General features: G+C 38.6%; 2 protein-coding genes across 3 annotated transcripts; one reads left to right on the forward strand and one right to left on the reverse strand.

Annotated features, from left to right (window-relative positions):
- The first annotated feature begins 1,756 nt into the window (after nt 1-1,756).
- On the forward strand, nt 1,757-7,149 carry LOC140562308 (Fc receptor-like protein 5). The gene is made up of 9 exons (XM_072687840.1): nt 1,757-1,782; nt 3,922-3,944; nt 4,018-4,293; nt 4,423-4,698; nt 4,875-5,156; nt 5,463-5,741; nt 6,078-6,323; nt 6,607-6,746; nt 7,090-7,149. The coding sequence occupies exons 1-9, from the start codon at nt 1,757-1,759 to the stop codon at nt 7,147-7,149; spliced, it is 1,608 nt and encodes a 535-aa protein (XP_072543941.1).
- Nucleotides 7,150-7,715: 566 nt separating this feature from the next.
- On the reverse strand, nt 7,716-14,671 carry LOC140561989 (CD48 antigen-like). 2 transcript variants are annotated; one of them, XM_072687334.1, is made up of 8 exons: nt 14,617-14,671; nt 13,474-13,525; nt 13,093-13,163; nt 10,833-11,129; nt 10,208-10,468; nt 9,795-9,928; nt 8,580-8,687; nt 7,716-8,391 (listed from the first exon to the last, which is right to left on the reverse strand). In XM_072687334.1, the coding sequence occupies exons 1-8, from the start codon at nt 14,645-14,647 to the stop codon at nt 8,371-8,373; spliced, it is 975 nt and encodes a 324-aa protein (XP_072543435.1). In that variant the 5' UTR covers nt 14,648-14,671; the 3' UTR covers nt 7,716-8,370. The 2 variants fall into 2 exon arrangements, with proteins under 2 accessions (XP_072543435.1, XP_072543436.1); XM_072687335.1 differs by lacking the exons at nt 13,474-13,525; nt 14,617-14,671 and having other exon boundaries at nt 11,806-13,231.
- Between the last annotated feature and the right edge of the window lie 3,224 nt (nt 14,672-17,895).

A 17,895-nucleotide genomic window follows, 5' to 3' on the forward strand; every position in this document is an offset into this window, starting at 1 on the left:
GTGTGTTTAATGGGCTGGACTGGTGAAGATGAGTGTGTTTTTTGGGCAGGATTGGTGAAGATGAGTGTGTTTAATGAGCAGGACTGGTGTAGATGAGTGTGTTTTATGGGCTGAACTGGTAAAGATGAGTGTGTTTAATGGGCTGAACTGGTGTAGATGAGTGTGTTTAATGGGCTGAACTGGTGAAGATGAGTGTGTTTAATGAGCAGAACTGGTGAGGATGAGTGTGTTTAATGAGCAGGACTGGTGTAGATGAGTGTGTTTTATGGGCTGAACTGGTGTAGATGAGTGTGTTTAATGGGCTTAACTGGTGAAGATGAGTGTGTTTAATGGGCTGAACTGGTGTAGATGAGTGTGTTTAATGGGCTGGGCTGGTGAAGATGAGTGTGTTTAATGGGCTGAACTGGTGTAGATGAGTGTGTTTAATGGGCTGAACTGGTGTAGATGAGTGTTTTTAATCGACTGAACTGGTGTAGATGAGTGTGTTTAATGGGCTGAACTGGTGTAGATGAGTGTGTTTAATGGGCTGAACTGGTGAAGATGAGTGTGTTTAATGGGCTGAACTGGTGTAGATGAGTGTGTTTAATGGGCTGAACTGGTGAAGATGAGTGTGTTTAATGGACTGAACAGGTGAAGATGAGTGTGTTTAATGGGCTGAACTGGTGAAGATGAGTGTGTTTAATGGGCTGAACTGGTGAAGATGAGTGTGTTTAATGGGCTGGACTGGTGAAGATGAGTGTGTTTAATGAGCAGGACTGGTGAAGATGAATGTGTTTAATGAGCAGGACTGGTGAAGATGAGTGTTGTTTAATGGACTGAACAGGTGAAGATGAGTGTGTTTATGGGCTAAACTGGTGTAGATGAGTGTGTTTAATGAGCTGAACTGGTGAAGATGAGTATGTTTAATGAGCAGGACTGGTGAAGATGAGTGTGTTTTATGGGCTGGACTGGTGAAGATGAGTGTGTTTAATGGGCTGAACTGGTGTAGATGAGTGTGTTTAATGGGCTGGGCTGGTGAAGATGAGTGTGTTTTTTGGGCAGGATTGGTGAAGATAAGTGTGTTTAATGAGCAGGACTGGTGTAGATGAGTGTGTTTTATGGGCTGAACTGGTAAAGATGAGTGTGTTTAATGGGCTGAACTGGTGTAGATGAGTGTGTTTAATGGGCTGAACTGGTGAAGATGAGTGTGTTTAATGAGCAGGACTGGTGAGGATGAGTGTGTTTAATGAGCAGGACTGGTGTAGATGAGTGTGTTTTATGGGCTGAACTGGTGTAGATGAGTGTGTTTAATGGGCTTAACTGGTGAAGATGCGTGTGTTTAATGGGCTGAACTGGTGTAGATGAGTGTGTTTAATGGGCTGAACTGGTGAAGATGAGTGTGTTTAATGGACTGAACAGGTGAAGATGAGTGTGTTTAATGGGCTGGACTGGTGAAGATGAGTGTGTTTAATGAGCAGGACTGGTGAAGATGAGTGTGTTTAATGGGCTGGACTGGTGAAGATGAGTGTGTTTAATGGGCTGGACTGGTGAAGATGAGTTTGTTTTATGGGCTGAACTGGTGTAGATGAGTGTGTTTAATGGGCTGGACTGGTGAAGATGAGTGTGTTTTTTGGGCAGGATTGGTGAAGATGAGTGTGTTTAATGAGCAGGACTGGTGTAGATGAGTGTGTTTTATGGGCTGAACTGGTAAAGATGAGTGTGTTTAATGGGCTGAACTGGTGTAGATGAGTGTGTTTAATGGGCTGAACTGGTGAAGATGAGTGTGTTTAATGAGCAGAACTGGTGAGGATGAGTGTGTTTAATGAGCAGGACTGGTGTAGATGAGTGTGTTTTATGGGCTGAACTGGTGTAGATGAGTGTGTTTAATGGGCTTAACTGGTGAAGATGAGTGTGTTTAATGGGCTGAACTGGTGTAGATGAGTGTGTTTAATGGGCTGGGCTGGTGAAGATGAGTGTGTTTAATGGGCTGAACTGGTGTAGATGAGTGTGTTTAATGGGCTGAACTGGTGTAGATGAGTGTTTTTAATCGACTGAACTGGTGTAGATGAGTGTGTTTAATGGGCTGAACTGGTGTAGATGAGTGTGTTTAATGGGCTGAACTGGTGAAGATGAGTGTGTTTAATGGGCTGAACTGGTGTAGATGAGTGTGTTTAATGGGCTGAACTGGTGAAGATGAGTGTGTTTAATGAGCAGGACTGGTGAAGATGAGTGTGTTTAATGAGCAGGACTGGTGTAGATGAGTGTGTTTAATGGGCTGGACTGGTGAAGATGAGTGTGTTTAATGAGCAGGACTGGTGAAGATGAGTGTTGTTTAATGGACTGAACAGGTGAAGATGAGTGTGTTTATGGGCTAAACTGGTGAAGATGAGTGTGTTTAATGAGCAGGACTGGTGAAGATGAGTGTGTTTTATGGGCTGGACTGGTGAAGATGAGTGTGTTTAATGGGCTGAACTGGTGTAGATGAGTGTGTTTAATGGGCTGGGCTGGTGAAGATGAGTGTTTTTTTTGGGCAGGACTGGTGAAGATGAGTGTGTTTTAGGGGCTGAACTGGTGTAGATGAGTGTGTTTAATGAGCAGGACTGGTGAGGATGAGTGTGTTTAATGAGCAGGACTGGTGTAGATGAGTGTGTTTTATGGGCCGAACTGGTGTAGATGAGTGTGTTTTATGGGCTTAACTGGTGAAGATGAGTGTGTTTAATGGGCTGAACTGGTGTAGATGAGTGTGTTTAATGGGCTGAACTGGTGAAGATGAGTGTTTTTAATCGACTGAACTGGTGTAGATGAGTGTGTTTAATGGGCTGAACTGGTGTAGATGAGTGTGTTTAATGGGCTGAACTGGTGAAGATGAGTGTGTTTAATCGACTGAACTGATGTAGATTAGTGTGTTTAATACATTGAACTGGTGTAGATGAGTGTCTACAATAGGTTGAGTTGGTATAGATGAGTGTGTTTAATACATTGAACTGGTGTAGATGAGTGTGTTTAATAGGTTGAACTGGTGTAGATGAGTGTGTTTAATAGGTTGAACTGGTGTAGATGAGTGTCTACAATAGGTTGAACTGGTGTAGTTGAGTGTGTTTAATACATTGAACTGGTTTAGATGAGTGTCTACAATAGGTTGAACTGGTGTTGATGGGTGTGTTTAATAGGTTGAACTGGTGTAGATGAGTGTCTACAATAGGTTGAAGTGGTGTAGATGGGTGTGTTTAATAGGTTGAACTGGTGTAGAGTGTGTACTATGAGACGAAGGCTGTAGATGAAACATGCTGGTGTTTTAATGGTGAAGCAGAAGCTTGGTTCTCCATTGGTTGGATGGTTACACATTTCAGTGCTGATATCTGCTACTCCACATTTGGGTTCTATAAAAGATATTATATCTTTTTTGATTAAAGAAACTCATTAACTATCATTTCTCTTTCATTAAACTGAAATATCAGGATTTCTGTCTGAAATTAGTAGATATATTAATGACTGTGTCTGAACAGGCTTTAGTTATAAGGTGTTATTGATAACTGAGCTGTAGCTCTGATGAGCTCTAAAATAGCAGAGCACCACTATCATGATGTGGAAATGAGATCGTTCAGCCTCAGTTCAGCAGATAAAGCTGGATAAGAATCAGCTCACATTTAAATACAGATGAACACAGTTCAGCTCTGCAGAGAATCAGTTTTACAATCACTCAAAAAATGAATCTAATAAAATGAAAAAAGTTTCTCTTTAATTCCGTTGTTATTTTCACTGTTCCTGAAGTGTGTGTCTCTCCTCCATTTCTGAAGACAGGAGGAATTTCAGTGGTAACATCATGTTCTCTGTTCCTCTTCCCTTTTCAGTGATTTCACTCTTTGGAGTTGAGCGTGCTGAAGGTGATGTATAAAGGGTTAACGCTGTGTGTGCATGTTTGATTTGTATTGGAGCTGAAAGTTGTGTGGATCTCTCTGTTAAAGGTGGGTGGTTACTGTGGTGAAGACAGTGAAGACATTTCATTGTCTGAACTGTGCTCTTCATCTCCAACTGCAGAAACACCTAAACCTGAACTCACATCCAGCTTTAAAGGAGCTGCACTGATAGGAAACCCAGTGACTCTGTATTGTAAGCTGAACCAGTCTGCTGGTTGGAGGTTTTACTGGTCCAGACACACACAGACCCCTGAGAATGAGACCACCACTGAAACACACTCCTACACCATCAGATCAGTTAGTGTCTCTGATGGAGGTCAGTACTGGTGCAGAGCTGAGAGAGGAAACCCAGTTTTCTCTACTCAGTACAGTAATGCACTCTGGATGAATGTTACTGGTGAGTCTTTGGTCTATCACTCCTGTAAATAAACTAAAATTAATGAATGTTATGTGTGTGTGATTATCAGCGCACCTTTTTAGTAATTTTCACTACAGTTATTATTACCACATGGCTATGTTTCAGTAGGGAATCCTAAAGCTACTGTGTCCATAAAGCCTGATAATCAGATGTTCAGAGGAGAGACTGTCACTCTCAGATGTGACCTACAGGGAGGAGGAGACACTGAGTGGACATACAGCTGGTATAAGAATGATCACCCAGTTTACCCACACACTACAACACAGGAGATCAGAATCCGCTCTAGTATAGAGCCTGACAGTGGTAAATACACCTGCAGAGGACAGAGGAGGAGTGACTCTCAGAGATCAGAGATCAGTGAAGCTGTTACACTGACTGTATCTGGTGAGTCTGCTTATTTTATAATGTAAAAACACAAATACAAATAAATTTGTAACAAAGTTATTACATTTATTAAGTAACTTTTTCAAATCAAGCTTATTTTTTCTGAATAAATGGTTTGTTTTTCTGCTTAATGTTTAAATTCTTATATTTAAAATCTTGTCCTTCCTGTGTAACAGCTGAAGTCCAGGCAGTGCTGAGTGTGTCTCCACAGAGCTGGCTGACTGAAGGAGACTCAGTGACTCTAAGCTGTGAGGTCAGAGGCTCCTCTACAGGCTGGACATTCAGCTGGTACAGAGATAATAATGACTTCCTCTCAGAGATCAGCAGGGGATCTGGAGGCTCCTACACACTCAGCCCTGCTGCTCTTCATCACACAGGAGTTTATATGTGCAAAGCAGAGAGAGGAGACTCAGTCTATCACACACAGTACAGCAATCCACAGCCTCTATGGATCACTGGTGAGAATCTGATTTACATTAGGAATCTGATGAATATTGTAAGAAGAAAGTTGGAGTGGAGCGTGATTGTGTGTAAATGAAGAATCAGAGATACATTCATGCAAATACTTGATTTGTTTTAGAAATAATTATTATAAGAGTGAAACTGGATGGTATGTTCATTTTTAGATTTTCCTTCCTGAATTGGAAACATGTACGTGAAGTACGTGAACATACAAAACTGATTCATATTTAAAATGTTCATTAAACTTTCTGTAACACAGAGACCACAATAACGACACTTGGGTGGTAATTTTTGTGTCTAAGGTTTATCTCCTCCAGCATCTCTGATCATCAGTCCCAGCAGATCTCAACACTTTTACCTGGACTCTCTCTCACTAAGCTGTGAGGGACAGAGTAACTCTACTGGATGGAGAGTGAGACGATACACACACAGTAAGAGGGTGTCAGATTGTTCATCAGGCCGGGGGTCAGTTACAGGATCTACATGCAGCATCGGCTTCCTCTCCTCATCCCACACTGGAGTGTACTGGTGTGAGTCTGAATCTGGAGAGAGCAGCAACCCTGTCAACATCACAGTGCACAGTGAGTCTACATAGAGTGTGCTACTGTTTTAAGGAAATTGCTTGATTATGGAATATGGAAAACTATGATTTCCTAGCCAGTAAAACTGTTCCAGCAGAAACACTGATGGTTTATACCACTGACCCTGTAATGTTTGTATAGTATTGGAGTGTAAAATGTTTAATCATGAGCTGAATCAGTTCCATTAAAGTAGCTAAAACATGCTTTACACACTAATATAGCATTTTTTAAAGATCATAAGTCTCTGTCTTTTATTATTATATTTATCTAATATATAAATATTTGCATGGCAACTTTTATTAGATGTACAATCCGTGTATAATTTATTTGTTGCAGGTGGTGCTGTGATTCTGGACAGTCCTGTCCATCCTGTGACTGAGGGAGATCCTCTGAGTCTATGCTGTTTATATCGCTTCACAAAGTCCTCAAACCACACAGATTTCTATAAAGATGGATCATTTCTCCAGAGCCAGACTACAGGAGAGATGACCATCCGTACTGTCTCAAAGTCAGATGAAGGTCTCTACCACTGTAAACTCCCAGAGGGAGGAGTCTCACCACAGAGCTGGATCTCAGTCAGAGGTGAGATAATCAGATCTAATCAACATGCAGTGTTGAAGTCAGTTAACAGTGGGTGTGTATTAGACAGTGTAGTGTTGAGGAGGAGTGAGAGAGGATTTCTCATAGTAATGTCTTTAAACTCTATTATTGAGGTGATTAAAGTTTCTTATCTGAAGCTAGAGGAGGCTGGAATAATGTGTAGAGGATGGAGCTCTTACTGAAAAGTAGTGCTACTCAGGTCAAGAGGAAACTGTAAGAAACTCTTTGTCTTTGTCTTTTAAATTCAGCTGATGTGTGTTTTCAGGTGTGTCGACTTCAGGAGCTCCACTCTCAGCGTTCAGTCTGCTCAGTAGTTTAATGGCAGCGTCTCCGTATCTGCTGGTGTCCATCGTGTTGGGGGTGAAATGCTACAGAGCTGGAGGTGAGAGCTCTTTCAGTAAGACTGTAGATTACACATCATTAAACACACCCTGATCTTCAAGACTGTGTTCAGGCTTTCAGTAGAAGTGCACGAGGAGCAGGATTAGTGATGTGCTCAGAGGAGCAGGATTAGTCTCTTCAACAGCAGAATTAGAAGGATGGAGCTGTAACTTACTGAGAGTCTCTGACCAACAACTCTCAGCAGAACTCCTTATTTTTACACAGTTCTGTTTCTGAAAATCTCTCATCATGTTTGTAAAATATGAAGATTAAATCCATTCTAGCTGTCCTATACAACTGTAATGATGCCTTTCTACCAGAGGAGGGCAGTGTAAGATTTTAATCAGTGTTGATTTCTCTTCCTCAGACTGGTGAAGATCAGAGTCAGTATGAGGTTAAAGAAGAGGAAGAGTCTCATGAGGTTTAGATGCTGAATCAGGTTTTAGCTTTAATCACTTTACTCTTATTTTACATTAAATAATGGACAAATGTTTTGAAGCAGGAGAAAAGTTTTAGAAATATTTCACTGTTCAGTGGATTTAGTATTAGTTTTATTTGTTTTGTTCATATTTGTTTTACTGTAATACTGCCTTTGTTTATTTATTTTACTTATATAATCTTTTTATACAAACTAAACAAAAGTTTGATATTACTTTGTGTTTTGTGTTTTATAAACTTGGAAGATCAATTCTAGATGTCTCATAGATTCTCACCTGACATTTCACCAACATTCAACTGAATATCTATTAAATGACACTTGGCTCTAAGTTTTCCAATTAAGGGTTATGTGTGGGGTTATATTTAATAGATTTCAGTTGCATATAATACATATTCAGTTGAATGTAATGCAAAATGTACTTATTGATGTATTCTTGAGTATTATTGTAATTAATAATTGACATAAAATAAATGCATTTAAATAAAGGAATGTTTTGGTTCTTTGGTCACTTAATGAAATCTGGTTATAAATTTAACAAAAAAACAGACATCATGTTATAAAACCTGAACTTTATTATATTTATCTTTATTGGATAATAATAGATCAATAACAGATGGGTAGACTAACACCAGAACAACAAAGTCCTCTTACCCAGTCTTAAAGTAATTATACATTAATGAATTATTGATGAATTATTAACTAATTAATTAAACGCTAATAATAATTACAAATACCGTTGTTTAAATTTGATGTAAATGAAGGATCACATACACAATTTCACATTTGAGAAACTCTCATTAGAACTTAGTACTGACTAACCAGAAAAGGATAGAATATCAATGTGATCTGTTAAATTATCATCATCTTGTCCAGTTCAGAAGGTCCACTCTGAGCTCCACTCTGTTGGTTCTAACACCTTAAAGATAAGCAAAAGTTCTTCTCGCTTCTTTACCAGAAACAACGAGTCTCCACACTTTAAAGAATCTGTAAGTGTTATAAAGTCTCTGAAAAGGTGAATGAGAAGAAATAAGTGTCCGGAAAGTTCTTCTGGATTGTGTCTGTGTCTTAAGCCACATAGAACATGCATGTATTGGCCGGTATGCCATACTCAGACAGTATGTTGTCTCGTAGTTCATAATCTTGTGACCGAGCCGAGTTCATTTTAATTCACAGATCTGGTTAACACTGCAAGTTTAATGATAACACCCTTCAGTAGAACACCTCAGTCTCCTGAAAAACAAACACACAATCCTCCAAACTATCTCCAAGGCCTTGTGTCATTGTCACAGAACTACAGAGAATGTATATTAAAGATCATGAAGGATAATTTCTCTCTAAATGAAGAAGATACTAATCCTGTAATAATAAGATAAAAAGGAGAAAGAAGAAGAAAGAGGAAAAAAGTGAAGGAGAAGTACCTCATAGACGGTTGCTGCATTGTTTGCAGCACTGTTATCTGTTGAAGTCTGTGGCTTGTGCACCACACCGTAGAGCGTGGTTGTATTGCCTTCTTGATTAGAAACATTCTGTTAACATAAAAACATAATAATGGGTTCTATATTGCATATTAAAATGGATTCTATGAATCCTTTTGGGTATTAAATAGATTTATTTTTAAAAGTTGGATAAAAAACACAATGTACCCAAGAAGAACCAATTAACCAGGCGAAAAAACACCTTAAGCACTCATTTTTTTCTTTAGGTTCTCATGCTTCTATTATTATATTCTGCATCATTGCTTTTACTAAAGCACTCTAAATGAACTCCCTTTTTAAGGGTATAAGGCTCCATTTCTGTTAAATTGTTGCCCATGCAAGTACTGTGGTGTAATCTGCTACATCGTTCCACAGTTCCTTGTCACTCACTTAGACAGAGTATTAATTGGTTAGCTGGTTAACCACAGCCTTAGCACTGTGGTTTGATGGACTAGCTGGTCAACCAACAAGATCAACTCAACCAAGCTGGTTGTCAATCTGCTCTTTGTGGTTGACTTGTTCAGTAAAGCTGGTTGAAGAGTGCAGTCAAGCTGGTTACCAAGTTTGCTGACTAACATGAACAGCATGACCATCATGGCCTAAACAGTCAGCCAACATGACCAAAGTGGTTGACCAGCATGACCAGCATGACCATTATAACCAAACTGGTTGACCAGCATGTCCATGCTATTTGACCAGCAGGACAGACTAAAGCAGTCTATCCTGCTGGTCAACTAGCATGGGTTCAGTTTGGTGGACCAGTGTGGTTTAGTCTGTCCTGCTGGTCAACTAGCATGGGCATGCTGGTCAACCAGTTTGGTTATAATGGTCATGCTGGTCAACCACTTTGGTCATGTTTGCTGACTGTTTAGGCCATGATGGGTTTAGCTTGACCAGCTTTAACTGGTTGTTTTTCAGCTGGGTATAAATGTTCAGCAAAAAGGCGGTCACTTTGCTTTGTTACTGGTGTGTTTCTGCCTAGTTTCAAGGCTTTTTAAGTTTTTGTCAAAGGGCTATTTTTTGACTACATTTTGTCTAGAGAACTGTGTGAGACTGAATCTGTTCAGTAAACTCAATTCACCTGTCTCACCAAGTGAATCATTGCAGTTTGCACATGTTCTCTTACTGAGGTTAAATAAGACAGAACCAAGGATTTACCTGTAGTTCTTTTCTGCAAAAGTGAATTGCAAGTACGCCAACCAACAATATGCCTCCCAGGCCACAAGCTATTAGAATTGTCAAAACCGGAGAGAAATTCGTTTTTTCTTCCTCATGACTTTGTTTTTCTGAACCTGTGAAGAACCAAGAGAAAAATACACACCAGATAAATATAAAAATACATTAGAAAATAAATGAATACTTTTTGTTATACTGTAAATAGCACTGTAATTACATTATAGCAAATATACTATAAATTAGGCTTTTATCTAATTACATATTGCATATGATATCAAATTGTTACAGTATTGTAATGCACAATGTTTGTTATATGTTATATGTAAAGTTAGTGTAGTACTGATTCTGTTGATGTGAACAAACACTAAGTGAGGGCTGAATCGGTGTTCACTTACACGTGTTACTCAAGGCTATTGAGTTCCTCTGACTGCTCACATGGTTGCTGGCTGTACACTCCACATTTCCTTGGTCATTCACAGCTACAGTAATGTTAACTCGGCTCAGTGAGGTTTTTGACAGAGAGCAAATCTGCAGATCGCAGTCATACATCACTGAGTCACCATCAGCAGAACATTTCACTGAGATCCGACAATCGGTAGTGGAATTTAAAGCTGTTTCGTCACGGTCAGTGTCAATGATCGGCTCTGAGACCATCCCTGAAATTATAATATATAATAAATGACTAGAGAAATGCTGTAGTGCCAGGCCACACATCATATACTCACGTAACTATGGGCAGGTGGGTAACTGTTGTAAATGATGTGCCATGGTGTTAAACCCAATGATCATCACTCATTTAAACATTTCAAATAGCTTCAAATTATAACACGGGGCAATGATTTTTGTATTGGGTCAGGACAATGCAAATCCAGACAAACAGTAGTAGCTTTAGTAACAGCTTATGTATTTATTTATAAGGTCTGGGTTACAGTCTAATTACAATGTTACAGTCTAATTACAATGGTAAAATGATTTCAGTGTTCAGCAGGTTGAGATTTCAATGTTCAGAAGTTAGCTTACCCTCCACTATCAGATGAAATTTCCAGGATTCTGCCTCCCATTCCCCTATTATGGCTTCATAACAGTTGCTGTCATTCTTTGTCACATTTTTTATAAATAAGGAGCCGTCAGTGAGATTCAGAGCAAACTTTCCTTGGAAATCTGGGTTTAAAGTTGATTTGTCTTTCGCAATTAAGAGATTCTCTTTTTTCCACCTGATGTGGATCAGATTCTGCCTGTGTTTTCCCAATGAGAGATGAACTGTAGATCCCACGAGCGCATACTGCTTGGAAACCTCACGAATCTGAGCTCCAAAGGCTGAGAATGGAAAAAAATCAACATGCGTTTGTGATACCAGATTTAGATAGCACTGCAACATATCATAACATATGACACACACTCACAGCTTTTCAATTTGAGTTTATTTTAGTAGTATAATTAATAAATAATAAACATGATTGTACAATCATAATATTGTACAACACATTAACACATGCTGTAATTCTACAGTACATTTTTACAGTAACGTCCTATATTCATAAATCACTGCACATCACTATATATTTTTTTAAGCAATTGATGTAAGTTTACAGTAAATGTTTACAATAACATCTGTATATAGAAATGATTGAATATTACTGTATTTTGCTATGATTTATGGAAGCTGCTGTGCAATGTCAGCAAAATGGAAAGATCTGGAATTTTTACAATATATAATGTTTTTGTCCTGTTCCTCCACCTTTTTGAAATTTCACATTTAGAGTTTTCCTGTAGAGGGATTTATTTACTGCCAATTAATATTTATTTAAGAAAGATATGATTCACTGGGAAGATGTACTGTGATTAAATACTTATTGTGGGGCTATCTACTGTAGAATTATTGGGGACTAAAATGAACAGCTATTTACTGTGACATGAAAGCACTGTGACGCAAGAGCAATGCGGCATGAAGCCGCTGTGGCAGTAGCTGGTGGCAATTACTTTTCCAACTTACATTTTCCCAGTACCATTGTGGTGTGTCAGTGTGCTTTTTCACAAACTTCAGGCATGCAGCAATGTTCTTTTTAGTAAGAAGTGGCTTCCTTCATGGTGTCCTGCCATAGACACCCTGCTTGTTCAAGGTTTTACGGACTGTAGACTCATGAACACAGATGTTAACCTTTACCAATGACGCCTTCAAATATTTGACTGTCACTCTGGGTTGTTTCTTCTTCACCTTTGTGCTCTTGGGGTCACTTTGACTGGACACCCACTTCCTGGCAGAGTAGCCACAGTCCCAAAGTGTCTTCATTTGGAGATTGTTTGCCACACTGTAGACTGGTGAATTTCTAAAGTCTTTGAAATACTTTGTAACCCTTTCCAGCTTCATGTAAATCAACACTTTTTGATCGAAGATCCTCTGAGAGCTCTTTTTGGCAAGGCATGGCTCATATATGCATATCCATCTTGGGCAGAGCAAATTCAGGAAGTTTGAGTGTTTTTTTTTAGTCAAAGTAGCTCTAGACAACACTTAAGTGTTTTTTCTTAAGTAAGTGAGAATGTGGTCTCTCAAACTCGGGTGCACCTCAAACAAGCAGGCCGAGACCACCTGGACAGGTGGGTCTAGATCCATTTCTAAATAAATTCTGGTGCAGTTTGTTCAAAGTATGAACACAATACAAAGCAAGTATGTTTAATCAAACCAAACGCAGCGTTGTGCACTGGCTCCGGGTCACTCCTGCCCAAAAAATCAAGTGGCTTCACCAATGTGCTGTCCACATCTACCTGCTTCTTCACAGGTAAGTCACTGTGCAGACCTGCCCACGTTTCTGTATGCTGCTTTTAGTAGGGCTGTGTCCCAAAGCACACACTACCACACTACACAGTGTTTCAAAACTATCCACCTTTAGAACTGTGTTTATTAGTGCAGCTGCCTCTGTAAAGTAAAGCTGTGTGCAAGTTGGGAGGCAGCAACAGTAACGTTATTTTTGTTCCATTTTGGTTTGATTGCAAAAATGTCAGTATGACATAGGACAAGGACTAAAATGTAACAATATGTAATTTTCTTGCTTGGTCCGAACCAAGGGAACTGAACTACAAGTATAAACCCACCCAAAGAGAAGGTTCTTTCATTTTTAAAAAGGTTCTTCACACACACATCTCTTTTAACAGAAACCTTTCTGTTCACTCCATCACCTTCATTTTAAAGAGTGTATGATCTGCCTGTTTTCAGAAAGTGAAGACAAAGTGCTTTTAAGCTTTATAAGAACTAAAGACTGATCATGAGCTCAGTGTTACGAACCTACAGTGAAATCCATGATAATGAAGGCAATGCTGATGGTGTGTAGATTGCTCCACATCCTTACAGGAAAGCTGAAGGGTTGACAGATCAAACCATTAAAACCACATGTCTACACCCTCATGATGAGCAGCTGCGAAACAGGATATGAAATCATAGAAAAAGAGCAAGAGAGAGAGAGAGAGAGAGATAGAGAGAGAGAGAGAGAGAAAATATCCCCAACTACAACTATTTTAAAGTTTTCAAGGTACAAATGTAATATATATATATATATATATATATATATATATATATATATATATATATATATATATATATATATAATCTCTCAGTTCAAATTGTATTAAAATAAATACTAAAATACCCAAAGTAGTACATACTGACCTGATGTTTTTGCTACAAACCACACACATAGGAAAGACACCACAGCAACAACCTGGGATACCATAGCAACTGCTTAGCAATCACATAGAAATACCATTACCACTTAAGATGTGTAAACATTCATAATCTAGGACATATGTTCTTACTCTACTAACAAAATCATACTGGTCAGCTATAACCAGGAACAGAAGATGTTATTTCTTTTCCAAAAAAATGTTATGTTATGTAATGTTCAACTTTGACACAAACTAGTCTGTAATAAAGAACACTATGTTCCATCTGAATACTTGTTATAGTCAACATAATCCATACACTATGCATTTTGTACTAAAAGATTAGTTGTATGATCTTAGAAAACTGAGGCCTATACAGGCTGTAAATAGTAAATAGACATTCACAAGTGTAATTTTTACAAGAATTTAAGTTGAATAAAGATCTTTCACCTACATAATATGTGTTGTATGGATTTACAATCAGCTATAATGGAGCAATAATTCATTTGAAAAACTACTTAGCATGAAATGAACACAACAGGGGGTTACTGTCAAATGTAATTGTAACAAAATATCAGGCAAAACGTTCTACTTGCATTGCATAAGTGCACATGTCATTCTGTCTTTGTTGTTAAAGTGAATTAAAGCTACAAAACTGTAACAGAAAGCAGAGTATTTTCTAATACTTCTTTCAACAAACACAGACCTGCAGTACCATTAAATGACTGTAAATGTTAGAGTGAGTACATTATATATAATTATTTATTATATATCATTAGTATAACAAACCTTATCTAAACTAGCTGGCTATCTGTGCTACTCTATTGGTGTCCTTTGCAATCTGGTAATTCCCTGCAGACTTGCTTAAGATTGTAATATAAGAAGAAAAATGACAAATAATAACAACAACAATAACATCAACAACAATAATAATAATATATTACCAGTGTAATAATATGGAAAACTCTTAGCTTAGTAAAGTAATGAATGTAATATATTAAATATTAAGTGATTAATTCACCTTTATGTTCATTAAGGTAAAGTAGTGAATTCACTGTTATATATGTACAGATATCTCTGAAAAGAGTAACTTGTGTTGTCATACAGCAGCACTCACTTTAATGAAGACGTTAAGAGAAGATTTACTCACAGAGTATTACAGAGAGTGGACTGAACTCCATACTGTCCTAGTAATGACGGATTGATTGATTGACTGACTAAAGTACGCTGTGTTTTATGCAGTCACCACTTCCTGAGTCAGAGAGAGAGAGAGAGAGAGAGAGAGAGAGAGAAAGAGAGAGAGTGTGCATGTCCAAACATGGTGAAGGGTCTTAACATTGCAAAAAAAAAAAAAAAAAAAAAGAGAAGAGAGAAAAAGCGGTTGCTATTTTTAAGATATTTTTGGTTTTGCTGATGTTATCAGTGTCAGTGTGAACTGAGTAGCATGAACATTTCCAGTAAACATGTGGTTAAAGTGCATCAGTTTATCAGACGTTTACCTCTCAAAACTGTAGCACAAGAAAGCATGAAATGAGTCTGATCACCCTATTTATTTATCTTTTTTATATTACTGTATGACTCTGAGTCATAATCATTAAATCTTACCCTACAGCAATACAGTGCAAAAGGCCTTCACAGTAGGGGGTTTACCAATGGAAATACCAAACAAGATGGTGAAGGGTTTGAGTATATCTTTAAAAGAAGAAGCAGAGCTGTTTCTATTTCTTCATTACATGTCAAGATCATGGCGGTGTTTATTTTATTAGTGATTCGGTTAGTATTATTCTATTAGTGATTCATTTTGCAGACAATAGGTAGGCTATGGAAAAGAAAAAAAAAGCAGTGGACAGGTGGGGACGGAGGTGGCGTCCCACCCCAAGCACTGGAGAAGTGCCCCTCCAGTAATCGCACATTGTTTATTTAGGTAATGCTATGCACACTGGCGTACTAGCTATAAAAGGTGCATCTCTCTATAACATTTCTCTCTCTCTCTCTTTGTGCAGTGTAGCTAGCGTAACATAGCTGAGTCGGCTTAATGTTCCTACTAAAAGCTTTTATCGCCACTTTGCACACTTGGTATCAGTTTACTACATCTTCACAGACTGACTGTTTACCAGCTGAGAAAGGCTTGCCTAGTAATGTTAGCACACCGAGGTAACAGATTACTAGCATATGTCTATTTATCTAGCGTTCTGTATTTATAAACAGTAATGGAAAAAAAAGGCAATGGACAGGCAGGGATGTTAGTGGTGTCCCACCCCAAGGACTGGATGAGTGCTCCCCCCTTAATCACAGACAGCTGCAGCAGACTAGGGGAGGACTTACAACACTGGAAGGACTGGTGGTGCTTCCCTATTGCCCAAAAATTAGTAAAACAAGCTGGTTTTTGAGTGTGTTGTATGTCAAAACTGATCATACTCAAAAATCCATGATAAATACAGATCGTTTTTTGAGTGTGGTTCTGACACAACTGTTCCTCAAAGCAATGTCGAAATGGAAAGGGAGGAGCTAGTCACATCTGGATATTTTTATTTTTTTGCAGACAACAAGAGTCAGGTGACGCCTCCTGCTGGATAGCCACATAAACTCTTAAAGCTCTTGAAATCTTCAATCTTCTTTTTTTTGGAGATGCACTATTAGATTTGTATTTGAATTTGTATTATTAATGCACTCTTGGAGCACTTATGCAAGGGGTTGCTTTACCAACACTCTCTCAAGTTCTAATCACTCTTATTCTGAAGAAGTATAAAGAACCCACAGACTGTCAGAACTATAAACTATATAGATCATATAGACTAATTATGATGAGTATCGTTTTAAACATTCTTGCTAATAAGTTAAACAAGGTTGTGCCTTCCTTGCTCCACCCCGACCAGGACACAAAATCGAGATCCTCCTCCTCCTCTCTAGGAATGAGAGCAGTGATTGCACACTAAAAAACCTAAAATGGTAGCATGCAGTATCCTCTGCTGAAAGCTGCATTTCTCGTCTCCTTCAGTATTTGGACAGGCAGTAAGATGGCACCACAAAATCAATGTAAGGGTCCTGAAGGAGAGGAGGAGAATCAGAAAGAAAAGGGCAGCAACTTTAGGCAGTCTGTCTCCATGCAGATACTAGTCTCATGAAGTGACCGGGTGTAAATGGGGTCTATTAGAAACTTTATTAGCCTAGGTTTTCACTGTCTTCTTAACCAGAATCAGAATCAGAATCTCTTTATTTCACCAAGTATGTTACACATACAAGGAATTTGTCTTGGTGAGAGCAACACGTATGACAAGTAACAAAAAACACAGAACACAGATTATTTACAGTCTTAAACTAAAGGAAAGAGACACTAAACAATAAATAGGGTAGGGGATAAATTAAAAAAGTGAAAAGTACTAAAGGTAATAAAGAGCTGATATTTACAGAAAGTAAAGAGCTGATATTTACAGAAAAGAACATCTGTACAGGTGTGCAAATAGTGCGGGTTGCAAAATAGCTGTTCAGTCCGGTTTGGTACAGTTCAGTTGTATGTTTTGAGGTTTACAGTGGGAGGTGTTGAGGAGTGCTACAGCTCTGGGGAAAAAGCTGTTAGCATGACGTGTTGTGCTGGTTTTGATGGACCGCAGTCTTCTACCAGAGGGGAGTGTCTGGAAGAGGAGGTGTCCAGGATGTGAGGGGTCAGATGTAATTTTGCCAGCCCGCTTCCTCACCCTGCTGGTGTAGATCTGCTGAAGTGATGGCAGGTTACATCCAATGATCCTCTCTGCTGTCCTGATGATGCGCTGGAGTTTGGTTCTTTCTTGTGAGGTGGAGGAACCAAACCAGATAGTTATGGAGGCTGTGATAATGGACTCGATGATCGCTGTGTAGAACTGGATCATCAGAATCAGACCACTTCTTCCTGGTCAGGGTGATGACAATATCGTCTCTGGTATTTTTTCATTCTCACAGATATCCTCCCTCCTGGTGTTAGGATAGAAGAATGGATTTGTATGAATATGCATGCATTACCGGACCACGGGCTGCTCTTCTTTTGAGAATTAAGAGCCTATTAACACATCACCCTTTCCCCCACTCCATAAACACACAGCACTGAAACAGAACAGAGCCAAACCATGTTAACACCCGCTGTAGGAAATCTTCACTCATACAGAAACAGCCAAAAACTTTGACACACCACATCAGCCAAAATTCCATCAATACAATTCATGTTTCTATTTTAAATTGTAAACATGTCATTTGATCTAAAATAGAATGGCAATTCCATTTTCAGCAGTAAGTTATTAAATTGCAAGTTATAATTAAATCTATTAATTATATAATCATTATTGCTTCATACCGGAGACAATAAATATTACAGATTGTACAGAAACTCTTATGTTTCTTGTTCATAGATAATTATGATTAGTCAAATTCTGTACTCCATTGTCCCTCTTTTGTGGGC

This window comes from Salminus brasiliensis, chromosome 9, assembly GCF_030463535.1.
Source record: "Salminus brasiliensis chromosome 9, fSalBra1.hap2, whole genome shotgun sequence".
Lineage (NCBI taxonomy): Eukaryota > Metazoa > Chordata > Actinopteri > Characiformes > Bryconidae > Salminus > Salminus brasiliensis.